The 22,227-nt window shown below is 37.9% G+C and overlaps 2 protein-coding genes and 1 non-coding gene across 3 annotated transcripts; all 3 read right to left on the reverse strand.

Moving 5' to 3' along the window:
* Window positions 1–799: 799 nt before the first annotated feature.
* On the reverse strand, window positions 800–7,584 carry eif4a1a (eukaryotic translation initiation factor 4A1A). The gene is made up of 11 exons (XM_007248141.4): window positions 7,492–7,584; window positions 5,695–5,743; window positions 5,454–5,586; window positions 4,957–5,096; window positions 4,369–4,537; window positions 3,893–4,002; window positions 3,400–3,543; window positions 2,737–2,874; window positions 2,366–2,455; window positions 2,146–2,225; window positions 800–2,045 (listed from the first exon to the last, which is right to left on the reverse strand). The coding sequence occupies exons 1-11, from the start codon at window positions 7,512–7,514 to the stop codon at window positions 1,901–1,903; spliced, it is 1,221 nt and encodes a 406-aa protein (XP_007248203.1). The 5' UTR covers window positions 7,515–7,584; the 3' UTR covers window positions 800–1,900.
* LOC125804056 (small nucleolar RNA SNORD10) lies at window positions 4,156–4,295 on the reverse strand. Its single transcript, XR_007440556.1, has one exon. It is a non-coding gene; the product is annotated as a small nucleolar RNA SNORD10 (small nucleolar RNA).
* Window positions 7,585–8,765: 1,181 nt separating the features above from the next.
* On the reverse strand, window positions 8,766–18,280 carry senp3b (SUMO specific peptidase 3b). The gene is made up of 11 exons (XM_007248142.4): window positions 18,116–18,280; window positions 14,908–15,630; window positions 14,566–14,730; window positions 13,102–13,213; window positions 11,453–11,600; window positions 11,318–11,365; window positions 11,093–11,170; window positions 10,735–10,872; window positions 10,527–10,610; window positions 9,532–9,582; window positions 8,766–9,271 (listed from the first exon to the last, which is right to left on the reverse strand). The coding sequence occupies exons 2-11, from the start codon at window positions 15,590–15,592 to the stop codon at window positions 9,161–9,163; spliced, it is 1,620 nt and encodes a 539-aa protein (XP_007248204.3). The 5' UTR covers window positions 15,593–15,630; window positions 18,116–18,280; the 3' UTR covers window positions 8,766–9,160.
* Between the last annotated feature and the right edge of the window lie 3,947 nt (window positions 18,281–22,227).

Below are 22,227 nucleotides of genomic sequence, written 5' to 3' on the forward strand. Positions count from 1 at the left end.
GAGCCTGAGGCAGAATGAGGGGGAGTCCATATTAATGCCCATGGTCTCGCAAACAAGCCCATAAGTGTAAAGTTTAGACGTCCAAGTAGTGTACACCCATTATTGAGAATCTAAACACGTATGTAACGGGGAATAAATGTAAATGTACTAAGCCTTAGTGATCAACTAAAGCATTTTATGGCTGAAAATTCTGAACATTTCTAGATTGCTAAAAGTTTAGACCATTAAAGTAGGTTTAAATTACCTAATGATTGGTATAAAATGTGGTGAGTCCAGGACAATACCTGACTTTCCAGTTTAGCAATTATGTTTTCTCTTAAAAGTTGCAGCTGCAGAGGGTACATGTCCAAAAATGTGGTGAATAGGTGTTTGCTGTTAAAAGGTCATGTGCACACAATCTCAGGTTTGTAGACAATGGGGATGCAAGTGTTTCAGGAAGCTCATGCCTGTTAACTTTAGGCTTACTGCTCATTCACCATTGATTACACATACTGTACACATTTTCTGTACCCCATAAATCTAAAAGCCAAGTCAAGCTCTTAACCTTTTCCAAGTATTATTTACACCATCAGGAATAAGAATCCATCAAGACAAATAGCTTAAAGTTTGGAATAAGAAGAATGGGTTCACTCCCTTGCCTCATGTTCGTTTGGTGTTATTGGTCCAATAAAAAAAGGTGCCAATAAAAAAAGGTGTTGCAACATCAGTTGAGAACCAAATACACCCAACATACCCTTTTCACTTAAGTCAAGTTTGAGTACTGCAACCCTAAGGAGAAAATGAGTCTAAGAAAACAAAGTTTTGACTTGTTAAAAAGAAATACCTTTATTTAAGAGAATTAAAATAAATACTATACAGAATCCAATGTAGAAAAAGTTTAATACACGGCTTCTGTTTGAAAAAGGTTAACAATCACATTCTTAATAAATTCATTTAAAAATAGCACTGACCAATGTAAACCCCACATCCCCACAAGACAGGCATTTCAACAAGCAGAAAAAAAGTAACATTATAATCTCTATATACTCAATCATTTGTAGTTTGGTCCTTTAAAGACCCCTCCAATATATTTTGGTGAGGTAGGTTACTGGAGCGACACTCCAATACATAAGGACTTAATACAGTGAATCTATACAATACGCCATGTGGTGGTAACCTGTCTTCTTTATCACATTTAGTCACCTGCCCATCAGTGAAATAAGAAATATCTATTCAGAGGAAAATGCTACTACAAGACAGCACTATACAAGTGGTTTAACAAAAAAAAAAAAAAAAAAAAGGAAGTGATCAACAGTTTGGTAGTATAACAATTATTCTCCTCCCAGCTGTGCAATAGAATAAGCTAATTGAGAGCAGGAACTATTTGGGCACTGCAATATGCACACATGCTCCCTGCACACACTCTGCCCAACAAACAGCAGAGTTATACTGGGAATACATGATGGATCCCTATCTGAACACCTAGCTGAGAGCAAAAGGCTCCAGATATGGGACTGTGTTACCAACACCCTATGTAAACATGATAAACTATGAGAGCAACCACAATTTATGGCAAATGAGAGGGCGTTTCGATCAAAGCTTGGTGCAAAGCTCTTTAGCCAAAAAGAAAAACAAAAAAACAAACATGCCCTGCACAGCTCACTTTAAAATTGTGGATGGCACACCTCGTTTAAGGAACAGCTTCATTGCGCAAGGCTCACTCCAAAATTCAATCACAAATCCTCAGAACACTCAGTTTTTCCAAATACAATGTATATCATGTTTTGCTCTATAGAGCAGTAGAGTACTGATCGTTGGGTGTTGGACGCTGGGATTTTGAGGGGGTTGGGGACTGGGTATGAGTCCAAAAAAAAAGGCGCTAAAGGAATGCAAAGTGAAGAGAGAGGAGTGGGAAAAGTTTTTAGATCAAGTCAGCCACATTCATGGGCATTTCCTCCACAGTGGTGTTGTAGAATGTCTCAATGTCCCGGAGCGTGCGCTTGTCATCTTCTGTAACCATGTTGATGGCAACACCTTTCCTGCCGAAACGACCACCACGCCCAATCCTAAGGAGAAAAGTACAAAATTATGAAGCATGATTGATACCTAGGAGATTTATTTGTATATAAAGGGCAAAATATAAATACATTCAAAAACTGTACTTGCCTGTGGATGTAATTTTCTCTGTTGGTGGGAAGATCGTAGTTGATAACCAGGGAAACCTGCTGTACATCAATGCCTCGAGCCTAATAGGCAAATACAAAATCAAAGATGCTTAAGAACCAGACGGCTAGCCAATGCAAAAAGTGTACTTTGCACTTTTGCACTTATGATTAAAGTATGAGGATAAAGAATTCTGCAACAGAAGAATTTCTCCACAACTCACCAGCAGATCAGTGGTGATTAGCACACGACTGGAACCAGAGCGGAACTCCTTCATGATCAAATCTCGCTCCTTCTGGTCCATGTCCCCATGCTGTAAACCAATAATTAGTTTAGTTAGCAGTAAGCTTATAACTCCTGAAAATCACTGACCAACTTTGACCATTAATATTCTTGTGCCCATAGCATGAAACAGCCTTTGGCTCATAGATCTGAGTAGACTGGGATGAATATGGGCTATTCTCTCTTCCCCTACCAGATATAGGACTATGTGCCACTGACAGACACAACCTTGCCCAGATGATAAGGGTAGTAATAAGACTGTTACTGGCAAAGTTTTGGGGTAAAATTTTGTATGATGGATTGCTTTCTCACCAAAGCAGAGACTGTAAAATCTCTAGCATGCATCTTCTCAGTCAGCCAATCCACCTTCCGGCGAGTATTGATGAAGATAACAGCCTGCGTGATGGTCAAAGTCTCGTACAGGTCGCACAGAGTGTCAAGCTTCCACTCCTGTAATTGCAAAAGGATACTGTTAGTCAGATAATCAGTTTTATTCTCTCCTTCAATGTTAAAAGCGGTCCAACACACCATGCAGGTTATGATTAAGAACCACCACTAGATGGTGCCGTTTACATGACAAAGATTTAAGTCCTACCAGCTTCAAGCACTGAATATTAGAATGACAACCCAGCCCTGCAAAAATATTTCTAAAACGGCCTTATTCACTTTAAAGTGAACTACTGAGATGCCACCATTTTGTTGCAGTGTCTAAAAACGCAGCACTAAATTTTTGGGCAGTCTGAATCCCAAAATGGTTCATAAACGTTTACAAATCACCCATTATCCATCATGTTAATTCAGCTGACTACAGCTAAACTCAAACATGTAGAGGACAGTGAATAGTGCAGTTTTGGAAACAGCTTTGGAATCACTGTGAGGCCCTAATGCAAGTACCTGTTCAAAAATTGTATTACTATAATTAGTTGTGTTGGAGAATAACATTAAACATTAGACAAGTTTGAGAAGCTCCTTCACCTCCTTCTCCACATTAATGTAGAACTGACGAATACCCTCCAGGGTCAGCTCCTCTTTCTTGACAAGGATCCTCACAGGATCGCGCATAAATTTAGAGGTGACATCCAGCACTTCCTGTGGCATGGTGGCCGACAGCAGAATCACCTGTAGGAAAACAGAATATTAAAGTTCCTGCTTTAACTGCAACCCATTTAGTGTAACAAAACTAGCGCAATGTGTCCCAAACAAAGTGACTATGGTAATACTTCAGTATAACAAAGTACATTTTATTGCTTATAGATGTGCTTTTGTCTACTGATATATAGTTGTGATAAGGGACAGAGTAACCCAGTCACGGTGGAGAACAGTAATTTCTCTACCAAAGAACTTGATTCCATTCCCAGCAGAGAGAGCTGGGGGGGAAGAGGGAACTTTGGCAAGCCCTGAACCATTTTAACAAATAAACATTGTCACATTGCGCGTCAGTACACATGCATGGATGGAAAAGCTTTACCTGAATGTCCGAAGACAACTTCTGGAAAATTTCATAGATTTGGTCCTTAAACCCTCGGCTCAACATCTCGTCAGCTTCATCCAGTGCAAACTGCTTGATGTGTCTGGGAGCTGAAAGAGGAATGTAGATATAAACAGAATGCACAAAAAAAAAAAAAAAAAAAAAGCTAGTCAGCGTAGCAAGTTAATTTTTGATTTAAATAAAATGTAAACTATGTGGGGGCCACCCACAAAGAATAAAAAAAAAAAGACTGGGGTAATGCTGCGTTCAGGTCAATGAGGTCTGATCATGCCTCTGGAGACCTGTGGCCCCAAACGCACCCCCAACAGAACGTTGAAGAGCGGCCAGGAAGCACAGGGTACTACAGAGTCAGTTGACACGCATAAGGGTTCATCATTACAGCATTCAATCTCACGGAGCTCACCATTTAGGAAAAAAAAAAAAAAAAAAAGGATAAAGAAAAAAAAATTGCTTACAGAGATACCGTCGGTTAAGCATGTCAAAAACACGCCCAGGAGTGCCCACAACAATGTGGGGCACATCTGCCTGCAACTTCTGAACTTCATTACGGACATTGGTTCCACCGATGCAGGCGTGGCAGGTAGCGCCCATGTAGTCTCCAAGAGCAAGGACTACCTTCTGGATCTAAACATGAACAGACACCAGCAAAGGTATGTCAAAAAAAGAAATCTACAAGGGCCAGGCAAATCTGAACCTAACTGGTGTTTACAGAAAAAAAAAAAAAAAATTCCATTTAGTCAGCAAACCAAGTAATGCTGTAACCCACCTCACAGCTTAAGAACTCAATGACTCACAACTGGTGGTAAATGATGAGTAACATAGCGGTGAGTCATGTTGAATATGTACCCATAGCATGAAACAGTCTTTATCTCACTGTACTGAGTAGACTGGGATGAATGGGTAATTTCAATTTTCCCCTATCAGATATAGGACTAGGTGCCACTGACAGACCACTGCCTTGCCCAGATGACAAGGGTCATTCTAAAACATTTGCGTCACCTCACAACAGAACAGAACTACTCACGCATGTAACTGGATCTTACTTGTTGGGCAAGTTCTCTGGTGGGGGCCAGGACCATGGCCTGTGTTGCTTTCATCTCAATGTCAATCTGCTGCAGGATGGAAATGGCAAAGGTGGCAGTCTTCCCTGTGCCAGACTGAGCCTGTGCAATGACATCGTATCCTGTCAAAATAAAAGTCAAAATTTAAGACAGGCCAAGACTGGCAAAATAAAGAGAGGCTTTCCATCAGCAGAAATCTACTGTAGGAACAGCTTGCAATCTGTACCCATACCATGAAACAGTCTTTTGCTCATAGTGGTGAGTAGACTGGGATGAATATGGGCTGTGTTTGATCTTCCCCTAACAGATATAGGAATCTGCCACTAGCAGGCACTTCCTTGCCCAGATGATAAGGGAGGCACAACAGTAAAAAAAGTATTGGTGCATTTAACTCACAAGAGCACATGGTGACTCATGTGTGAATCGACCATACGTATATAAAAGGTTGACTATTCTACACAGAAATATTGTCTACGTACCCTTGATACAAGGGAGAATAGCCCTCTGCTGAATAGCAGAAGGTTTCTCAAAACCATAGGCATAGATTCCTCTGAGAAGATTCTCACGGAGGTTCATGTCATCGAAACTATCGACGACTTCCTTCCAGTTGCCCTGTGGAATAAGCAGAAGTACTTTAGTCAACCTGTAACAACGAACTTTTCAGAAACACAATTACAGGTAATTAGACAGATGGATGATTGAAAAAGATATTCAACACACCTCAATGACTCCATCTGGCTCCATGCCCTCGGGGCCATTGTCTCTAGGTCTAAAAGGAGGAGAACAAACCAGAATTAATGCAATGTCATGTATTGGAAGAAAGTAGAGTAATTTGATCTTTCAGACACATTGAGATTTTGGATTTCAAATTAAAGCTCCAATTTTCATAGTCACTTTTCACCTGCCTCAATAAATAAGACCGAATTTAACAAAGGTAATCGTTGGTTTAAAACAGAAAAGTTAATCAAATGAGAAGGACGTGGATAGAAGATTTAGCTAAGATGGAGGGGGAGCGGACACCGCCAGACACGTCGCAGTTTTCTGTGAAAAAGGCTTTGGAGGGCGCCATCTTTGCCCTCACGTTTCACACGAGTTTAGCTTAGCTAGCTAACGAGGAGCTAGGCTACAGAGCTACATTAAGATTTTACACAGGCAATCGGGTTAATATAACATTTAAAGAGGAACACTGAAGAGACAACACGCACTACTATTGTTTTACATGACTTTAGACTACGAATACTTCAGATTTTTTTAGCTAAGCATAGATCTTTGTAAAGCATGTTAGCTTTAGCTTGTTAACTAGCTAGGCGTTAGCTGACTGCAGCGAATAGCTAACCTGCGAAACGCAGCTCGCTAGAGACGAATGAGCAATATAATCTGGGTTATCTAACTATAATAATCTAGTTTAGAGATCAAGAGTGAGCTAATCTGGCTACTATTAATCTCAAATTTCTTCAAATCCGAAGTGACTGGAGCGATAAACCTGGCTTAGCTTGTAGCTAAACTAGACTCCGGCCTGCTCATCCCATATAGCGGAATTCTCCATTGTCCAAACCGGCAGGCCATGTGCTCCGGTCTTCTCATCGAAATTAGTTCAAACACACACAGAAATCGTGTATTATGGCGCTAAAGCCCTACAATCCGGTTTATTTTAAATGTTTAGATCGAAATAACTAAAGCGTAAAACAGTACTAAACATGTTGAGTGAAAACAGCGCTGAACAGAGAAAGGGAGGAAGAAGCGCCATGTGCGGCCCACGAGCCGGTGTTCTGTCGAAATGTGCTACCTTACCAAATCGTGCTACCAAAGTGTGTATTTAAACATAAAAAAATACCAGAAAAAAAAAAGCACATTTAAAAAGTTGCTCGCTAAAAAAAAAAGTCTCGGTATGAATTTTGGAAAGTCTAAATTCTATATTTTAGGGTTCTGTTAAATGACAATGGGTGATTAGAACCACTTTTTTGTATTTTCCATGGTCATATCATAACTATATAAACTTTAAAATGCGCATGCGCACTGGTCGTAAAAAGCACATATCAACGGGTAGACCAATTCGACAAAACACCGGCACCCAGGCCGCCACCGCTAACCTAACTGACACGCTCAGCTAAACTAAGCTAAGCTACCGAGCTAACCGGTCAGGTCACGTTGTGTTACAGGAGCCGGCACGTTTTAACATAAGGATAGAAAACGGGCTAAAACACCAAATTAACATCGATACAGAACTAATCCGACCTAAATAAACACAATACACGCATTTACCGACATTAATACTAACAATTCTCGCATTTTTATCTACCTAAGCTAGCTTAAACCAGCGTTCTGCCGTGCCCCGCCGTTTATTCGCTTCACAGTCCGGTTAATCTAAATTTAACACTCATCCAGGTCAACTCGCTCCACCGCTGCCCAAATGTAGATATCTAACGAGTCAAATAACGTGTTTAAATATATAAATATATATAGAAATTTATATTAGGGTAAATTAGCACCCACGCTACTCTCCCAGCCCTCACTTACCTATCCTCATGTTCAGCCGACATTATCACAAAGAACAGCACAACGGCGGAAATGTGTTAAATACGCCAAGGCACCGAGGCCTGAACAATTGTGATTGGAGGAGAGTCTCGTCAATCAAAACCAAGGCTTTCCAACGTGACACCTCATAGGTTAAAACGTTAAATTCGTCACGTCGCCCTGGCACAGCCCGCCCCAGGCTTGACGTCAAGGCACAGTCTGTTCTCTAAATCAGTTTCTTTGTACATCAGCTTTTAGAATAGAAAATATGACTGCGTAGATTGGTCTATCCATATAAGAAGTATTTTACTGTGAATTTCCTCATATGTAGACAAATGTCCTATGTAGACAAATGTAAATATTCAGACAAATATACTTTATTTCTTTAAAAAACTTTTAAATGTATTTCTTTTATTACTCTCATACCCTAATTTGCTGTTAAAATGTTCAGTCTCTTTTTTATTCACATTACACTGATCAACTACCCTGCTAAAACAATTTAGCTTAGGACCAGCTGGTTATCATACCCTTTGCTGGTCAAGAGCTCTTCAAGGAGGATAAAAATAATGAAAAATAATACAAAAAATATATATACACAAATAAGTCACAGAAAAAATGATTCTTTACTTTTTTGACAGTTTGAAAGCAGAAGTTTTCAGTTTAATTAAGTTAATGTCACTTTGTTTTCCCCAAGAAATCTTTTACCACTTTACTTCACATTTTTCTACCACTGAAATAAAACTAATAAGGGTTTTTTTTCTCAAGTAACCTCTCCTAACATTTTTGGGATACAAGATTTTTGCAGGCTACTGAAAAGAACCAACTTTTCATACAATCATCGGAACTAAGATTATAAAGTACATTCAACCTGACCAGTTACTCTACAGTTCATTGTAAATGGTATGTGTTGCTACACTGGAACTACACAAAATATGTGGTTGAAATAGCCAAAAACTGTGGTATAATCTAATCTAATATAATCTAGTGTAATCATTTTTTTTTTTCAAAGAAAGACTGACAATCTGATATGACATTTTTTCTGCTTTTGGCAATGTAAATAATTACATTACAACCAGAACCTAATACAAGAGAAAAAAAAATGCAATACATTGCACCGTGTTGCCAAAATCTAAAAATAAACTCAAAATATCCATTATCAAACCTGGCAATGATATTATGTATTATGTATATAGTGTATTATTATTAAGCATATTATTATTACATTCCAATGTACAAAATATACTTGTTGCCAACAGTTATTTAACCACACTCACTCATTCATTTTCATAAGGCATGATTTATTGAAAAATAAAAGTGAAATATGATTATGCTTGCACATCTGAGTAACATGACACTTCCCCACAATTAAAAAAAAGATTTGTAACACCTTTACAGACGGAGGCAAAATCATAGAAAACACTTTGGAAGCCTCTTGCAAGAGTCCAAAATGGCTCCCATTAAAATGCCACATTTCAACAAAGCAGCCATTAGAAAAGACATTGGCCACCACAAGCACAAGAAAGTAACACTGATACAAAACAAAAACAAACAAGTGGGTTTGATAATGCAGTGTCCAGCAATGTCCTGTTTTTTTTTTTTTTTTTTTTACACAGATGGAAGTTTCCAGATGTTTTGTTCTTCCTCCTCTGGCTGCATTGCTTTGACATAAGTATCACAGTGAGAGCTTGCAGTGGCAAAGCTCTTTGTACATTAATCTCCTCAGTTTAGGCATGTCCTGCTGACTGAAGCTAAAGAGCTGTCCCAATGCCAGACACTTGCAGTACTAGAACAAAACAGAGTAAGAGACTCAGACCAAGTGGACAAATATTTGGGGAAAAAAGATCAGGTACAAAACAGAAACCAAAGTATAATATATATATTTCTACATATCTTAGATATAGTTGATGAAATTCAATTCTTTAATACACTGGAACTCTATTTTAAATAAATTTGTTCAGAAAAAAATAAAAATAAATGAATTAAGTAAAATCATACCTTTCCAAATGGTAGAAAGTGGCATGGTGATTTAGTTTTTTTACTTACCTGAAGAACGAATGCCCCACAGTCACTGTCATTATTCTGTCGGCCTACATTCTAAAACACAGATATGACCTCTGTTAACACAGCAAACTCAGAACATAAACCATCATATACTAATAACTAATGTAAGCAGTTTACAAACCCAATATCTAAATTTCTAACAACACTGAAAACTGAAAAGTTGGAGAGAAAAAAATTTGGCGAGAAATCCAGGTCTAGTTTTTCAATACTTGAGGCTATATATCAGCCAGCACTGCACAATCAAATAAAAAACAAACAAACAAGATGAGCAAAACGTAACCAATGCAGGTCAAAGTCATAATACACATTCATGTTTCACATTGTCATGTGAAATAGAAGTGAGCTGGGGCTAAACTAGAAGCTTGGCTATACAAAAAGTCTCTATTTAGGTGGGAAATCAGTAATTGTAAAATTATTAAAATAATAATATTGCATGGTGAACATTCACCCAATTACTGAAACAAAATGCAAAACATGCTAGCTAACTTGATTACCACAAACAATAAATTACAAAAGTGAGCAAAGGCCAGATAAATGCATATTCACTACAATACCTTATGGAACATTATTGTTTTTTTATCATAAAACTGTATATATAACTGTCTCGGTTGCGGCACTGGGCAATTTGTGTGGCAGCTCTTTTCAGCTTAAGACATATCTGAGCGATTAGCACGCTGGCTTACAATGAGCAACAAAATCACAAAGAGGTGATACAACAGTTTCGTTGCAGACTGACTGACTGACTGTTTATTTAAAGCCAGTATGGGAGGAATGGTCTATATAGACACAACCTGGGATCTTTACTGTTTTAGGTCTGTATATCTGAAATTGTTAATACCGGTGAATCCCTTTAAATCTAATGTAATTTTGATCTTTATAAAAATAAGAGACAAATACATACAAAGAAACATGTACAGTGACCCATACATTTCTTAAGAAACACTTTGTGGTCATTAGTCAGGTGTTGAATAACTTACCATTTTGAAAAAGCCTCTCCACCCTGTGAGAAAATCTCTCTGTTGTTTTATGATAGCTTCTGCCTGGAGGTACTTAAAAATATGCTACAAGAAGAATAAGGAAAGAGAACTGGTTAGAAGCTGGTTAGAAGCATGCCTGCAAGTTTACGCTGGGAAAAAATTAACAAAAGCTAATTAGAAAACAAATAAGCACACAAGAGGTGCTGACCTTGGGACAGCGACGGTTAAGAGTTCGCTGGGAATCAAAGTAGGTGATGAACCGTTGCTTAATGTCCACAGACACTAGTGACCAATGCACTTCCAGATGAATAGGAATCAAGAGTAGATCCTTGCTGAAGATATCAACCTGAAATCAGTGTGTAAAGAAAACCAAATGTATTACGCACACAAATACACACAAGTATAAGACTTCCATTGGTATTATCGAAAACAACAAAAGGCTCTAAAGGCATAAGACTTCCATTCCATTCTGTTTCTTTGTGTAGTCTCAAATGAAGAACCATGAAAAAAAAATGACTGGATCAGTAAAAAAAATAATCTCTTTTAAATCAGAGGAAAAATCTTACATTTTTTGTCCACCGCTTAACCCCATCATAACCTTTAGTTCTGAGCTTGTCATAGAAGAAACTGTTGAAGAAATGAACCTAGAAAACATGGATTAAAAAATATTTATTTTATATGCATTCAGCCCATTAAATGACCTAAATCATATCATATACAATGACAGCTTACTTTCACAAGATATTGTTTTTGTGTATTTTGTCCACAAAGAATGTAAGTGTCATATTCACCTTGTCAGGAACTGTATCCATTACAAGGTCCCCATACATGTTCATAACCTGAAATAAACAGATCAACAGGGAAAATAAATAATTAACTATAAGAGTTACACTTAACTATCCTAATTACAACTTTCCATTCTTTACCTGGTCATTAAGCCAGTTCTGCCCATAAAGGGTGCTGAGATCATCCATGGTCAGGACATGGCGCTTGTAGTTCACACTGAACCCTCGCACCATGCTTGTACCCGGGGAGCGCTGGTAGGACTGGATTATCTGTTGCACCTCTGCCTTCCTAATAAATCCAATTGAAACAAATTTTGTAAAAGATGTATGTGTAGTATGTGTGTATGTGTATGTGTATGTTCACTAGGGGTGTCACGATTCTCTAAATCCTCGATTCGATTTCATTTTCGATTTGAGGGTCACGATTCGATTCGATTCTCGATTTTCTTGTTTTTTTTTCTTGTTATTATTTTATGCCTCATAAAATTTAAATAATATATTTATTATTATTATTATTATTATAAATATTATAAATATTATTATTATTATTTATTAAGATATATATGGTAATGCCATCTAGTGACTTTTTTTGGTAGCAACAGTGTGCACTATTAAAACAAGCAGTTTATCAGAGCTGTGTGTGGATGGCTGGTGAAACTGCTCATTACATGAAGCTGCAGTTCTTCATCCAACCACTAGCAGCAGCAGCACAAGCCCCGCTCTCTTCACTCAGTCACTACTTCAGTACAGCCCAGCCACGGGCTACAGAGCTCAGCCAGTCCGTTTTTACTGTTTCTGTAATCAAATAAAGGTTTTAACCCCACTAACCGGATAATACAGCTCACTACAGTTCATCTTTCAGCCCAAGCAGCTAACAGCAGCAGGTTAGAACAGCCGACACGGAGGCACTGCTCGGATTACATTATAAACAGGTCAGTTAGCGCGCTGCTAACCTCAGGATGTTTATAACTACGGAGTTTAGTGGACACACCGCGGCCGCCAGGTAAGTCTTTTAAAGGCTACTGAAGACTATTAAAGGCTATTAGAGTGTAACCCCTGGCTCCCAGGGGTTACAAGAGGTTATTGAAAGCATTATTGGGGGGCAGAAATCAGTACAGGCTGGTTAGATAAGTGATGTGGGTATTGTCTTATAAATATTTACACATAACTTATATCTCTCCTGAAAAGCTTTTATTTTAGTCAGAAACACGCTTGTGTTTACTTTATCTGAGAGAAAGATGTTTTTTTAATTCAATGGAAAGCAACAGGTGTAGTCAATTATAAGTTTAAGATTTTTAATCCACCTCACTGTGATCTATAGTCAGTGTTCTCAAGTCACACTGACACACGCATTTCAGCGAGTTCACACGCTCTCACCTGCGCACACCCACCCCTCCGTTAGATACAGATACAAAACCTGCGCGCCCAACCCCCGCCCCCCCTCCCCCGTTGGACAGATAAAAACAGTGATCACACTCCCGCCGACTGCGCTCATGCAGTGGCTATCTCTATTTAAATGAATAGGATGCGCTGTGTTGGTGCCGCGCCATTTGCGTAGCGCGCTGCGCTATTTGCGTAGCGCGCGCGGCAGGGATCGTCGATCCTCTTTTTGACTTCGATACTCGAGATCGTGACCTCATTTCGATTCGATTTCGATAAAATATCGAGATCGTGACACCCCTAATGTTCACTACTGTAGAACATGTATTCTGGTGTATTATATTACATATATAGGCACACACACAAATATTACATTTAGAATAAAATGCAGAACTGTTTAACAAACATACCTGTGAGGTTGCGAGAAATTCTCATTGAAGATCTCCTGCAGTTGCTCTACAATGTCATCAGAATGTATAGGGATTAGGCTGCCATATTTATGGAGAGACTCATCCAAGATGCCTACCAGATAGAAATATATACAAAAAATAGTTTTCAACTTGTGGCTATGAATCTTATAGTACAACACACTGCAACTATGAGCAGCAGCCATTAATGGACAAAAATTAGGACAGAAATTGGGATGTGTGGCTAAAGCAAACCGAAAAACAAAGACAAACAGCTAAATGGGGTTAAAGCCTGTTTTAGGCAATAAAAAAAATGTTGTTGTGTTTGCCACCATTGAAAGAATATTTAAGCGTTTTCTTTTCCCTGTCCTGGAAACAGAGTGGCTTACAATACTGGAAAGAGCATGTCTGTTAAAAATAGCTAAAATTATTAACAAAAATATTCCAGAAAGCTAAGCTTTAAATTAGCATTTTTTGGATACAACATTTTGTAATCAGGCATGGTGCAGCGTGAACACCCCATCAGCAACTACTTGTTTAGTGTGAATAATGCTGCATCCACATATCAGTAACGTAAAGGCAGTTAATGTCATATAGTACTTGCCATGTTGTATCGTGCATGAACTGTAAACTTTTTAATGTTTCTCAAACCAATTTATTTAGTATCAAGACCATCAAATATATTGATAACACCAAACTGAGGAAATTTTAGTCACAGTCCTCTTAATATATTGGATATTTTGGGGGGGCCCCTCCCAGAGGTGCAAAATGGTTTAGTCCACTGTACAGTGACTGGCAACAAGTGTAACACCAGTGAGCCCATATTGAAAGACCTGGGGACTAGAGACATCATGCTTACCAAAAAGCTGAAATCAGGTTATCAAAAGAAAGGAAGAAAAAAAAGAAGGCAGAATGAGGGAGGCAGTTGTTGACTGCTTTCTTTCCCAAAGGTAAACCGAATTTGCTTGTTATGCGAAGTCCAATTAAAGTTAACGTAGTCCACTCCAGACAGCTGCTGGTGTTTCTATGCTCATGTGAAGTCATTAGCTTAGCTAGTTGCCAACCAGGCTGCTTCTGGCTGTAAGTATTTAGACAATTATGAGCCGGCTAACGTTAGTGGTTACATTTGTTGGTTTGCGAGAGAGAGAGATATGGATGCTGGTTGAATTGCTGCCTAAATGTGATTTGTTTACCCTGAGTTTAAAGTAAGTTATCCTTTGGTCCAGTGCGTGTACTATAGCCCATTAAGATTATTATTTTTGCCATACATTTTTTGCAGCATTATTGTAGCTTACAACTTTATTAATGCTTCATTATTTTAGATAAATCATGCTTCGTGTACTGGCATTGATAGAGGCCCACTGACATTGAGAGTGCACAAGGCCAAGAATTTGCTGCTACACCCCTGATCAAGAGTATAACATTTGTTATTTTGCAACTTCAAAAGGGTACTACAGTAGAATTTACCTTGGACACAGGACACATGCTCTTCAGTGAGGGCAGCCTCCATCTTCTGCTTGGTCGCTTTCTCAAGCACTGAGGGAAAATTCCAACCTTCTGTTTTTCCAACACTAAGAGCTGAGCTGGACTGAGAAATGCCATGATAGCCATTCAAGTCACCAAATAGAGGTTCTGCAGGAATAGGAGATTCATTTTCATTTTTACCTCCAAGAGTTACCACATGTATTAGAAAATCAAAGAATTTTCTCACTGAAAATTGCACAAAAAACTAAAGATGCCAAAAGTTTAGTTTATTTGGATCCTTAAACACACCTTAAACTAAAATTATTTTGTAAATTGCAGTTTTACCTGTATCAATTCTATTGGCATTCTGCACTGCTAATCTTGAGCTGTTTAGGCAGGGGTCCAGTCTCTGCCTGCTTGCAAAAAGACTATATTGGCGCCACCGCCTTGCCCGCCTGTGCCCCAGCGTGCCCACCCACTGTGCACGTTGCCTCCATGTCTTCCAGTTGTGAGCGAGGCGGAAGCGCAGGCCCATGCAGGAACGAAGCCTTTTCCATCGCCTCAGCCTCTGCTGCCTGAGCCCCCGGAGACGAGCCTGCAGGGAGCTCTCAGGAAAGTCCCTGGCTTCGAGCCTGCCTGGCTCTTTATCTTCAGGTGACAGGTTCTGGAACAGTTGTGACGATGACGAAGACTCAGGAGGGATGTGCCAGTCCTCTAATCCATCCTCCTCCTCCAGCGGTGCACATTCTGAATTAACTTCCTCCCCTTCTTCCATCTGATCATCTTCAAGTTCCTCGTCCTCTTCCTCCACCTCGTCATCATCTATCTCCTCGGGATCAATGTATTCTCCACTCCAGACCCTCTCTTTCTGGTTGAGTTTTAAGTGCATGGAGCTTTGGGCATTGTGAGGGGAGTCAGGGCTCAAGAGATGCCCTCGTCCCATTCCTCCATGAGTGCCCTCCTGGCTCACAGTCAGGGCGAGCTCACCCTGCCAGCGGTTATGAGCCAGGCTTGCCCCGCTGTCTCTCATGGTCCACCGGCACCCTGCAACCTGCGCCAGCTCGCCGCCTGGTAAAACACACAATGAAAGATGATCAGGTACATGTTTGATAACAAAAGCCTTTTCTCTAGATGTTGATGTAGTGTTGGTTATATCATGTTACTTTGGATTTTGTATTTTTATTCTCATTCTAAAAGTTTAAATAAAAGCTTGATGGTTTACAGCATAGAGTTAGAAGGAAAAAGCCTAAATGCCGTTATAATGATGAATGTAAATACAGTGAACAGGGTCCATTATAAAATAATTTCCAAAATGTCCTTATTAACAACACAGATGCGTGAAAAGCATAACATGACCTCTGGGTGTACAAAAAAATGATTATACTCAGGTATTTGCTACAATTTACATTTTTTTTTAAAATTTTTTAATTGTGTGGCTTGTTGTTTCAAAGCTGTTTATGGAGATAAATTATATATTTTTATTTTAAAGAGTTAAATAATGCATGACCACAGCAAATTCTTTCACGTAAGTTATTGGAGGTGTCATTACAGTAATTGTTGACTACTGTAACAAATATTTGACAATTTGTTACACTGTGTCAAATATGGCAGCAAATGTGAAGCAATTTACTTGAAGCTTGACTCTAAAGTAGTTTTAATAACTACAATAAAATGGCTTGATAATGTATAAAGCATGTGTGTGTTACGATAATATACAACAACAACAAATCTTTCAGATGCTGTTTCGTACACAAGGATAGATTATACTGGTGCTATTTTCTTATTATTACAGATCTAACTACCAGAGGCGGGTTCGATCTGCTCTGTATCTTGGATAAACAGATTGTTTTACTAAGAATGTGACAGGTTGGGCATTGACATTGAAAATCTGGTAAAACACTAGTTAAGAATCTGTGATGCTTTTTCATTACGGCCACTCTGGTCACTCAATGGACACACCCTCCGAGATGCCCCATTATAATATTTTTATAGTTTTACCCTATTCTGCACTTTTAGCTTACTTATCGTCAACTGTTTACATCTTTACAAATTTGCACTACTAATTATTATACAACTGCGTTCTTGCACTTTATGTATGGCTGACATCAGTCATCTTCTCAATATGCACAATAACTGGTGTATATTGTTTTACTGTGTTTAACTGCTCTACCTCCATTAACCACACACACTACAAGACTACTTTTATACTTTATTTTTATTGTATTTTTGTAGCTGTATCATTCTATTTTATCCTTTTTTTTTGTAACATCTATGTACTATGTATACCTGCTATTTCCCCGCTGGGCTCAATAAATGTATGTATGTATGTATCTACATATCTATCTATATATAACCTTTGACACTGTACCACACGTAAAAAAATATTATGACTATTTTAAGTCATGTTAAGCAATTTTCTTCTTTTTGTATTAATACTACACATAAGTGCATATAAATAGGTAGGGCTAGTCGACATAACCGACAATATTGATTATTTAAAATGGTCGACTACAAATATCATTGTCGACTAATCATTAATTTGTAACAGCACTGCATTACACTAAGTGCTGGGGACAGAAGCGCTATGGGAGATGGGTAAATGGCTCACTCACACAGGATACACTCAACTTCGTCTCTCTATCTCTAAAAGTGCCCAAACAGATTACAGTATTTTCCATGTTTAAATAACATCTAGACATTTAAATACCTTTTAAATCTTATTTTTAGCTGTTTCTATCATTTTTACAGATGCAGGCTATATCAGGAAAAAAATCGTTGACTAACCGACAAAATAATCATCAGATTAGTCGAATAAATTACCAAAATAATAATTAGTTGCAGCGCTATTAATAGGTAGTTAAATTTCCAGACTTTAGAAACGAGAAGAAACCCTGAGAAATACATTTAAGTTACCAAATGGCATCGACATGTTCACTGCACAGCAAGCAAGCAAGGCAGCTAACTAACTAGCTAACGCTAGCTACCTAACTAAAACAAACTGGCACATGCTAAGCTAACACATAGGTTAGTTAATTAGGGTTAGCTACCAGCTGCAGTTTAAACTTGCACAGCTAAACATCGACGCTTTTAGCTAGGTTATCTAAGCGTGTTATATTATCTAAGCTAGTGTTTGACAGTCAGGATCTGTGTAAAATAAAAGTGTATCTATATCTGCACAGGCTGAAGCTCCCAGGGAACAAATCCCACCCCCCAGCATTTTCCTCAACACAGCTAGGTTACAGCATTTAGCCACTTGCCGAGCAGCAGATTTATAAACACTACCCGTTGTTTCTGTCTTTACTCCACAGTAAGCTCTTATTCTGGGCTCCTGGGTGTTTTTCAGTTTGAGCTCATTACGGCAGAGATATCGGGCTGATCCCGGTCAGACTCGGGATTCTGACTTGGGTTAATAAAGCGTGAAAATTAGCCAGCTAACCCGGGTAGCCTGGTAACCTAGCTTAGCTTAGCTAGGCTAGCGTATCTGCTAACACACTGATGAACACCCCGCACACTCGCTCCCGCTTCTTTTCACTAATACCGACAGAACACTCACCGTCCGCCTGCAGGTTTATATCAGTATCACAGACTCAGGGTCGCTGGGCGGGTTAATGTGTTTTTGTGGGGTTTTTAACACATTTGGCAGCGCGGAGATTTCAGCCCCAATCAATAAGCCCCGTCGCTTCTTTTCGGCGAAGGCATGACGACGCCTCGCCTGGTGGCGTCAGCAAATCTGCCCCGTTGCTGGAGAAGAAAAGGGGGCGCGCTCCAATCCACTGCCTAGTGCGCACTACCTAGGCCAAGTGCACACAGCGGGTTAATGTGGCCCAAATCAGATATATACACACTAAGAAAAATAAGTACAGATTTGTACTTAAAAGAGTACAAAGCTTGTCGCTAGGGCTGTACCTTATATTGAGGTACATTAGGGTACCTTTCAGTGAAAGGATTTTTTTTTTCGTACCCATGTTTTTTGTACCAGTACAGATTATAAAGATTCTAAGGATTATATACAGTAACTGGTTGTGTGTCAAGAACTTGATACAGCATTGTTTGGCTTTCAAAAAAAAAAAAAAAAGATATATATTGATAATTAGTACAGTGATACAAAATACCGAATGTACCTTTTGGCTGGTTAAATGGTACAAATCTGTACCTCCGGCTGTTAGGAAAGACTTAGTACTTAAGAAGTAACACATCTGACCCTGTAAAAATCAATAGTAAACCTTTGGGGTACAATTATGAAAAGTGTATCTTTGTGTACAAGAAAGTACTTATATCATACCTCTGTTTTATAGTGTGTAGTCACTAAATAAATAAAGAAAAAATAAATTTAAAAAATCTTATAATGTACTCTGAATGCAGAGAAGTGAAATTATCAAATTTTGTGGCCTTATGAATTGTAGTAACTTTTATACATGTAGTTGTCATGTTCCTTCTCAGTTTCTTAAAAAATGTTCTGAAATTTATTTTGCATGCATATGTATGTATAAATAGGTTTAAAGAGGTTTTTTAATAGGAAAATTTTCAAAAATAAATTTGTTTGGTTTGTGTTCTATAAATGTGGGTCGCGTTGAGAACCCCTGGTTTAGGCTGTTCACACAATCTTTTAAAATGACACGTATCTGACACCTGTTTGAGCAATTTGCGCATAGTAGTTTTATTGTCAATACTGCATATGTACAGGACATACAGATAATTGAAATTACGTTACTCTCCTTCCCAATTTAACAGTAGGTACAGATAATAGATATAGTAAAAGAAAGAATGGGAGACACTATGTGTACAATACAGCAGGGACACAAATAGACATGAGACAGAAACAAGGTGCAGTAGTGGTGTGGGAGAAATAGATATATACATATAAGTAAAAAGAAATAAGATATATAATCTAAAAGAGTGGGAGACACTAAATGTACAAAACAACAAGACACAATAAACATACGTAAGACAAAGGACAATAGTGCAATATTGATGGTGATTGAGATGGAATGACAGTATAAATAGAACCCATAAAACGGTAGTGCAAATATGGTATATAACTTAAGGCTGGTAAAGTGAATGAGTGCGTAAAGTACGTAAAGTTCGCAGTTTTTGTGGAATGAAAGTGCGTATTGACAGTGCAAGTATATCAGTAGTGCAGATATTGGGTGTGTAGTGCAAGTCCGTTTGGAAGGGACCAGTAAGGTGCACACATGCACGGCAGAGCAGTACTTAAATTCTTTTTAACCTTTAATTTTGGTTATTACACCATTACATACCATACCATACCATACATTTTTTGGTATTTATTTTATTTATTTATTTATTTTTTAATGCATATGTGAGGCATACAAGAAGGTCATATTTATATGTGGAAGAATATGTAAAAAGTATATTTGGCTGTTAATATTCTTATTACATTCTTACATTCTTGTTGTAAACTTACTAAAACAAGGTTTTTCCATTTGTTCCCTTTGGGCAGCATTATGTAGATCACATTTGTTAGGGATTCCATGATAAATCTGTGGTGATTCAAATAATTAAACATATATATATTTTTTAATTGTGGCGTTATTTATTTATTTATTTTCTTTCAAAAATACAATTAATGCCATAGAAAGGTAAAACATTGACAAAACCTGAAGAGCTACTTCAGCTGAGCTATCACAGAGAATTTGCCCTAGCGAGTATTTTTTTCTGCTTTAATAGGTTATTGCTTTGAGGACTTGTGGTTTGTGTGTTATGTCACTTTTTGTTGATTATCTCTCTTCAGAACATCTCAGAGCCTGGGGGGTGATCATTACTTGAGATATTTGTTTTGACACTGAGCTGCTGTTTGACCTGATCCTGTGACCTTCTTAAGAGCCATTTGGGAGATGTGCAAGATGTTCAAGATACAATTGTTCCAGATTGTTTAAAAACTTTTGTCCAGATCTTTGAGTTATGAAAGCATGAAAAGAAATATGTGAATCTACATGTTTATAACAAGGTTATGATAAATACTTGTGACCACACCACAACTGTAGGTAAAACAAATACATTTTCCAATGTAAAGGTTTAAACCAATTTAAAACTTTGACATGTAGAAACAAGTGAATAAATATATTTTCATTAAACATATTTGCTAAAACATGTAGATCCTGAAGAAAAGAGAAGAAACTGGTTGTGTTAAATCAGAATTGAGTATTAAGAATACCAGAGAATGTCACTCTTACCTGAATACTGTATACACTACCACATTTAATCACTTTACAAATCAGTTTTTTTAAAGATCAAACCAGCAACTCTGCATAATTCTGCATAAAATCTGCAATTCTAATAAGACAGTTCTAATAAATAATTTAAACTTGTGAGCTGCACGTAATAATGTCACTTCCTCTGGCAGGCAACATGTGGAAGGCAGTAAAATATGTCAAACTTCTTATCTCCTTAATTTTTGTATAAATAGTGTCAAATGTCAATGCGATTACTGTCAACTCTGTTACTGGTTTATATAGTTTAAACAGTTTTAAAAGAGCTGAATAATTATTACAATCTTTCCTTACATGTAGCCACAATTCTAAAACTGTATCCATCTCTAAATAAAAAATCTATCTAAAAACCAAAACACTTTAAGCACATTTAGGGAGACTTTTATATGTTTACTTGAAAAAAAAATGTAAACATACTGAGTATATGTTCTTTTACCCTGGCATGGCTCTTGTGTAGTTAACATAACCAAGAAATTAAAACAATATTTTATACATAAAATTGTTCCTTAAATTACGTCTGCTCTGTCAGTGCTTGTGTTAGTGGAGAGACCTGGCTGTACATGCATGCACTTCTCCATCAGCTTCCAGAATGTTTTCATTGTTGTCTCCAGCCCAATGGTTTTAGTTAAGATTATCTGTGTGTTATAGTGTGATTAAATGCATTATGTTAATTACATGCAGCAGCAGCTAATTCAGTAGCCTAGACCACCAAACCAGACCTCTACTGAGGAATGTGAGAAATACCTCACAGTCGACCTAACACACATTGAGAGATGCATGTACAAAAATAATTACATTGCATCACTCTTTATATTAATAAATATAATAAAAGAAAAGAAAAGACACTGAAATCTGCATTATACTGTCTTTTATACTCACCATGCAGCATTTTTATATTCATTACTGCATTTTAAAGTAAATAAGTGTCATTTATAATGCCATAAAACATTTTTATGTTCAACTATTATTCATTTGTTTGTTTGTATCATTATTTGTGTTTTAAAGAGATAAAAATAGACAGAGAGAGAGAGAGCATGTCTATGTGTGTGTGTGTGTGTGTGTGTGTGTGTGTGTGTGTGTGTGTGTGTGTGTGTGTGTGTGTGTGTGTGTGTGTGTGTGAAACTGTAAAAATCCTGTCAGACTGGCTTGACCAGACTGGGTAGAGTAAAATGAAATATTGGCAAATGGACTGTGAGCAAAACTAAAGGCTTTTTTTTCAAAGTTTATGCACACAGGAAGTTTCAGTCAGGTAAGGTGCTGTGTGTGACACACCAAAAAATCCAAAATCTCCAAATCCATCACAAATTCTTTTTTTTCTTCCTAGTATAGTATACTCTTATTAAAAAAAAACCTACAGCAAATGTTAAACACTCATTTAGTCCAGACAACAGTGTGGAATGTAGATCCATGAAATTTCTGCGATTAATCCCATTAT

This window comes from Astyanax mexicanus, chromosome 8, assembly GCF_023375975.1.
Source record: "Astyanax mexicanus isolate ESR-SI-001 chromosome 8, AstMex3_surface, whole genome shotgun sequence".
NCBI lineage: Eukaryota > Metazoa > Chordata > Actinopteri > Characiformes > Acestrorhamphidae > Astyanax > Astyanax mexicanus.

Excerpts from the sequence above, each read along its gene's own strand:
- eif4a1a (XM_007248141.4), bottom strand. The coding sequence starts at position 7,514 with ATGTCGGCTGAACATGAGGATAG. Across the intron at positions 5,744-7,491 it reads TCGGCTGAACATGAGGATAG|ACCTAGAGACAATGGCCCCG; the intron begins GTAAGTGAGGGC and ends TCCTCCTTTTAG. Across the intron at positions 5,587-5,694 it reads AGCCAGATGGAGTCATTGAG|GGCAACTGGAAGGAAGTCGT; the intron begins GTGTGTTGAATA and ends CTTATTCCACAG.
- senp3b (XM_007248142.4), bottom strand. The coding sequence starts at position 15,592 with ATGAGAGACAGCGGGGCAAGCCTGGCTCATAACCGCTGGCAGGGTGAG. Across the intron at positions 11,171-11,317 it reads TGGATACAGTTCCTGACAAG|GTTCATTTCTTCAACAGTTT; the intron begins GTGAATATGACA and ends CATGTTTTCTAG. Across the intron at positions 10,611-10,734 it reads TTAACCGTCGCTGTCCCAAG|CATATTTTTAAGTACCTCCA; the intron begins GTCAGCACCTCT and ends TTCTTCTTGTAG.